At 51.2% G+C, this 6,183-nt stretch overlaps 2 protein-coding genes across 2 annotated transcripts; both read right to left on the bottom strand.

The window, feature by feature from the left end:
* Nucleotides 1-2,378: 2,378 nt before the first annotated feature.
* On the bottom strand, nucleotides 2,379-2,917 carry DL89DRAFT_305114 (uncharacterized protein; the record flags this gene model as incomplete). The annotated part of the gene is made up of 1 exon (XM_040890885.1): nucleotides 2,379-2,917. A coding segment is annotated over one exon (489 nt), but the record flags the coding sequence as incomplete, so codon positions are not given.
* Nucleotides 2,918-3,795: 878 nt separating this feature from the next.
* On the bottom strand, nucleotides 3,796-5,841 carry DL89DRAFT_58267 (winged helix DNA-binding domain-containing protein). The gene is made up of 2 exons (XM_040891832.1): nucleotides 5,502-5,841; nucleotides 3,796-4,750 (listed from the first exon to the last, which is right to left on the bottom strand). The coding sequence occupies exons 1-2, from the start codon at nucleotides 5,603-5,605 to the stop codon at nucleotides 3,946-3,948; spliced, it is 909 nt and encodes a 302-aa protein (XP_040739114.1). The 5' UTR covers nucleotides 5,606-5,841; the 3' UTR covers nucleotides 3,796-3,945.
* Between the last annotated feature and the right edge of the window lie 342 nt (nucleotides 5,842-6,183).

Raw genomic sequence — 6,183 nt, 5'->3', positions numbered from 1 at the left:
TGCATCGGATTTGGCCATTCAATTGGATGATTTGCGGCGGCTGGTAAGAGCGAGTTGCTGCCCGTAGATCTTGTAAAGCAGGTCAGACAATCTGGCACAAGCGTAATTTCAGCAGGACCATTGACGCCAAAATAGTGGCTTTTTGCTAGACAAACAATATATTCGCAATACACTACGTCTGTGCTGCCTTATCCTTGGCTGCCGATTCTTTCCAAATGTCAGACAGCGCGGGATTGAGCGTGAACACCAAAAAGTTCAGGAACCCGCTGGTCGTCGCCATCAGCGTACCGTAAATGTACAGCCCTTTCGACGGCTCGGGCGCGATGTTCATGGCCACGACGCCCAGTTGCGTGATAATCGGCACCAATGGATAGCATGCCAGGCGCTGGATAGATTTCAGGAACCGCTTCTTGTCAACAAAACGAGCGCACGGCCTGCACACGCTGCTTGCCGACCTGCGGGCTGCTGCATACAGGCAAAAGGTAGCCGACGTTTTCCGACCGCTGCACCCTGCGGCCCTTGGTCTCAATGAACGTCATGTTACTGGCTGCGGAGTGGGGCGGCTCAGCAGGCAAATTGAGTGAGGCCAGGTCAGAGGTGCTTTCGCTGATGTTTAGCGTGCCCATTGACCGGGTGGTACGCAGGGTGCTAGTCTCAGCGATGGTTTCCATGTCTTCCCGTCCGGCTTGGGTTATCGTGCTCCAGTCCCACTTTTCGGGTGGGCGCGGAGCCAGTGTCACTTCGACAGAGTTGCGCCACATGGACAGGACACGCAGACCAAGACACAGCGTAATGCCTGTGCAGTACACAATGGTAACGACAAGCCATGCATAATTGCACGCCCACAGGAGTAGCCTCCGCTTCCATGTCGGTGCCGGCCACGCAAACGAGTGCATACTGGACTCCCAATACATCCCCTTGGTCTGGCCCACGACAATAGCCAGTAGCACGGTTGCTAAAGCCACACATATCGGAACATAGAATTTCTCGAGGCGCATGTACACACGAACACGCACCTGGGTCCAGTGTACTCAGATGCAGCTGCAAGGAAATAGCAAAGGTGAGGAACACAAACAGCAGAGTGCTGAACATGGTCAGCCAGAGGATGAACCGTAGTCCGTGTGCGGATAGCTTCGTCATTATGCTGTTCTGCAGCATAACTATTTGCAGAATCGAGTTTATCATATCTGCTAGCGCCACATATCCAGATACCTGCAACGAGAACCGCTTCAGGTACTTGCGGTAGGAAACGATAAAGTAGCCCATGAATATCAACACGACTATAGATGAAAGCAAGGATACGATGGCAAGCGATTGCAAGAGTACAACCCAGCTCTCTGAAACGACGAATCCCCACTTGTCTTCGAAAGTGTGGTCCTGCTGGGCAAGCTGGCCCATCATACTGGCAAAGCTATCGCCGATGCTTTGCATGTCGCTTGACGAGGAAAATGAAGAGAACATGATTCAGGATATGCCGTATTATACAGGTGGGATTACACTGGCTGGTGTGCTATAATATAAAAATAAAGAGGACGTTGCCATTAGTGGTGAGAAATATACAGTGAGGAGAATGGCCGGTTCTTCCGTCTACTCAGTCAGTGGTATTTAAGCATCGCATGCTGCACGGCCATGCCAGCCTTCTGCTATGAAAGCTTGGGTTCTCAGCTATACAGCTGACATACAAACAAGAACCAATGTCGGGACATGCCAAGCGGGCTGCGCAGGGACAGGTGGTCAACCATGAGCTACACGGTCTCTTTCAAAACTCGCAGCTCAGACTTTCAATATTGAGTGCCATGGTTCACCATGAAGATCGGCTTCCCCGACTCATCACTGTAAAATACACCCCAGCCATGCTTTCTCCGCCACGCTGTGGCAAAGCGAATCCTCACTCAAAGCACCCTTTGTATATTCCTCATACTTGTTTGTCCACTAGGCAGTGCTGTCGAGCTTCACAGCTATCTGTGTGGCTACGTCAAGCCCATGGTATGTGGCAAACAGGAAGATCCTTCCAATCAGGCAGCCTTTCTGCTCTCCCTCCACACTCATTCCAACAAGCAACCCAGGCCATTCCAAGCGCCTGTAATAATTGAAAAGTGGGGAGGGTATCTTGCACATGCTTTGCACTAGTAAGGGTGCTGCAAATACATGCTACCGGTCCCCAAAGGGCCAGAAGATCTATAAACGTTGGTGTGTTGCTACGTTTTGGCCGCAGTAGAAAAATCTGTGCCTAGAGAGGTTAAACCCCCTTCGCTCGATGGCGTAGAGGCCATTTGGATCCGATATCTGAGCGCACTTGTTTCCGGAAATCCAGTATATAAAAAGCGGACCAATTGGTCCTGCATCGGTCCAGTGTAGAAACTGTCGCCATCAGGTTCCTTTCTCAGCCTGCACACCATACACCAGCCCTATCGCTCTCTCACCAACTTCACTTTACGTCAGTCGTCCAGCCGCACCATTCAAGCTCATGCTTTGTGTCTGACCATGCACACATCCAGTGGCATTCCCAGCCTGCCTTTCCACAAAGCCTTTCTCTGAACAAAACCATGAATTTCGAACTTGCCACCCTCGTTGGTGCAGCACTGCTTTTAGTGCATAGCGTTGCGGCTGCTACCCCTTTGAGACCCAATCTGCTCGAAATTGGTGATTTGCTCTCTGACAGCAGAAACACCAATGCGCTTGCCTCTGCTGTGGGCCGCTTTAACGGTCGCTCCCCCACAAGCTGCGTGTGGAATGGGTGTACGGCTAAGCTTCTCGACCTGAACCTCATCAACAATATATATGGGCAATACGTACATGGTGTCATACAGCAGATGGGGTGTATTGAAAACACAAGAGACAAGAAAAGGCAATATGGAATGTAGTGTGATGGAGCGGTTGGAAGAAAGGGAACATATATAACAGGGAATGATGGAGGAAAGCGTGTTTGTTGGCAATCTACGTACTTTCTGCCGATAACACTGAGTCATCAGCAGGGTCTGGCTGGTCAGCGGCCGGATTCCACAGAGGCGTAATCATTCCTGTCTGGCTGTCCATAATAGGCGAGGTGGAGGACAGGTATGTAGGGTTGGACATGGTTCGCATGGAAATGGCCGAAGGGGCGCTAGAAGGGAAGGTAACTCCTAGTCCCTGAACTGCATTAGGGTCAGCACTGTCTGCGAATCCGCTCGCAATAGCAGAATTCGACATTGGACCAGCACCAAATCCAAGTGAAGCCATTGGCATTGTATCATATGTACCGCTGCCCAGTTGCGATGCCGTGGGCGAAAAGAAGGGTCCGCAATTGAGCTGCATAGGGGCCAGGTTGTTGCTGAGACCAAGGGTCAGCAGGCTATCGGTTACGTGCGCAAGCGATGACTGGCTGGGAACGATAGGCGGCGAAGTAGCTGATGAGCTCATTTGCTTGGAGCGCTGTTGTACATGGGCCTGGATTGCTGTAGACAGTGCATCAGAAGTGAGCAACGACGGTGCGGAGACACCAGAGACCAGCAGTGGGGTATTTGGCGACTTGGTCGAGCACTGTGCGCTATGGCTCGACACGTGCGCTAATTCTATAGGTAAAGTGAGAGTCGCTGGGCCAGTGGAAAGTTCGCTGCAGTAAGGGATGGCTGATGGGCCTTCAGGAGCTGCGCTGGCGATTTTCATGTTGATCGTCTCGCAAACATGGTCGATTTGCTCCCGCACGAAGTAGAGAACTAAGCTTGAGAGAATGGAGGGTTTGGAAAGGCGTTAATTGGCATGGCGGATTGCATAGCTGAGGAGTGCGGGCACAGTGGACAAAAGAAAAGCGGTATTCAATAAGATGCAATAGCCAGCTCCATTGGAACATGTCGCTGTATATGTTCAGCCATCAATAGCATAATAACGCAATAATGACAATAAGCAAATTGGCCGCCAGAGCAGCAGCCAACGGCATGCTGCAATTGAAATGACTGTTGGTGGTGATTATGAGACATCATCCGGCAGGCTGGATGCAAACTTTCTTTGCAGATAGCATGGCCGTTTTTTGGCTGGGATGCGATGCAGCTCCTTATGAAAAAGCCGGGCTCTGACCGACAAATTTATCTTGCAGATGAAAGAAGGGGTTTTGGAGGGGGCAGGGGGCCAGCTATGAGCACTGAATAAGGGCGCAGAATGAAGGCTGTGGTTTCGTGATGACTTACCTCTAAGACTCAGTTCGTCGACAACATCCTCGAGGATTTGGAGCGACCCAATAGCATCCTTGGCCTCGGGTGTGTTGAACTCTGGTGCTGTCCGCTCAATATCCGGTGTGCTCATGTCATCGCCTGACATCGTCAGTGCTGACGGCGATATTGTCCCATCGTTGGACGGCGAAGTATTGGGGGATGCTGGGTTCAGCCGCCAAATCTTGATTTCGGCCCCTTTAGTAATCCTAACAGGAGCTTTCGCTTCGGCCTTGGCCTTTGCGGCCTTCTCACGCTTCTCCTTGCGGGCGGCAGCCGAGGCCTTCGAGACCTTGACACGGGTGATACCGCTGATCAGATGAGGATGGTCGCGCAGAAAGTCCGGATGGAAGAAGCGACAGTAGCCCTTATATTTCTTGTCGCGGCGGCTGTCGGCAATGCGGCGGAAGCGGTAGAGGTGGAATTGACGTGTGAAGGACTGGTACTTTCGGGTCCCAAAGTGGTGCGGCAGGACTTCGCGTGCGACCGACTCTGGGTGCTCGACGATAATTTGAGTCCCATCTTCATTCCAGTGAAGACACCAGTAGTTGTGGTGCTCGAGGATGCTATAAAAAGTTGCACAGGGTGGGTTTAGGACATGTGCCGATGGCAGACAATGCAGGTGACGGCAAACGGGTGTAGGATGACCACCTCTGTATTGTGTGCAGCAGCTGTCTTTGTACAGGTTTCTAAGAGAAACTGAACGACATGCAACCTGCATGCATCACCACCATGGCAAAAATTAATGTACAAAGAAGAGCAAAATGCTGCTGCCTTCCTCAGGCCAAAGGGGCAGCCCGCTCCCAGATCCTTTCTGTAATTTCCGTAATTGCATCCGTATTATGAGAAAGGAATAGAAGTGTGAACAACACCAAAATGTATCTCTTTTGACGCTCAGCAAAGAGAAACGAAAGAGAGGGGACAATATGAACACAAGGTTTGCAGGGCGTTCCTAATTCTATTTTTGCCGCTTGGCACACATTGTGCGATGGTGACATGTATGGAAACTCCGCAAATGGCGCCCCCAGAACTACGCACACTGATAGCGGTGGGCGACCATCGGGGGGACCAGTAAGCAATGGACAAGTCAGGAGCACGCAGGCACATTCCTCCTGCATGCGGCAATTCCTGGTGCTTGCTGCGATATCCGAATTGCGTGTGAAGGCAAAAATGGGGAGGCAGCAATGGTGAGAGACACAGTGAGATCATTTGAGGTGCATGGTGGCGAGGATAAGTGAGGAAGAGCCCAGTGGCACATAGACTAAGCACGGCCAGGCCAGTGCAGAAAGAGAGGTAGCAGGATAAAGGCAAACTTACTTGTAGAGAATGGAAATGAAGTTCTCGGGCCGTGGAAGTGGGTATTGCCTATAGGGTCTGTGGGACTTTCTTGTAGTCACTGCGGACGTAGTGCTGCGTATCATGGCGATGACGATGATAGGGTTACAAATAAACAAATGAGCCTTCCTCGATGTGAGGGAAAATATCTCAAAGGGGTATTGGGAAGTACTAAATGCGCGAGGAAATGATCACAAAAATGACTGGCTGCGTAAAAAAGGCTATAAAAAGCTTAGTGAAAGAGAGAAAGTGCGAATTGCAGGGCTGATACCAAGTGAGGATAAAGCGGAGGAGACCCCAAGGCTGTAGACGCCAGCTTATAAGGAGCCCGCTGGAAACCGGGTCGTGCCGCAAAAAGGGACCTATGTGGGCTGGTCGCCAGCGGTCGTTGCGAGCAAAAAAGGTTGGGCGTGGTTGATGTAAGAGAAATTTCTTTTGCTGTGATAGTGGCGAAAATTGCAGATCGGCGGGCAGGCACACAGGGTGATGCACCCTCCCCTTCGGCAATGCGCCTCCCTTTCAGGCCAGAAAATGCAGGAGAAAAAGACGATGTGCAATTTAACGCCCGCCAGAATGCATGCACAAGAGGTAGGGGTTTAGCCTAGCACAGGTGGCAATGGACAAAAATAGAACTGCGACCAACACGTATGCAATCAGCAGGACT

This window comes from Linderina pennispora (assembly GCF_002104995.1).
Source record: "Linderina pennispora strain ATCC 12442 chromosome Unknown DL89scaffold_139, whole genome shotgun sequence".
NCBI lineage: Eukaryota > Fungi > Kickxellomycota > Kickxellomycetes > Kickxellales > Kickxellaceae > Linderina > Linderina pennispora.
Note: the sequence above shows the minus strand (reverse complement) of the source record. Positions and strands in the feature narration are given on the sequence as shown.

Bases quoted from the DNA above. Each gene is read 5' to 3' on its own strand.
- DL89DRAFT_58267 (XM_040891832.1), bottom strand. From the start codon at position 5,605: ATGATACGCAGCACTACGTCCGCAGTGACTACAAGAAAGTCCCACAGA. The intron at 4,751-5,501 runs GTAAGTTTGCCT...AACTTTTTATAG, and splicing joins TTCATTTCCATTCTCTACAA to CATCCTCGAGCACCACAACT.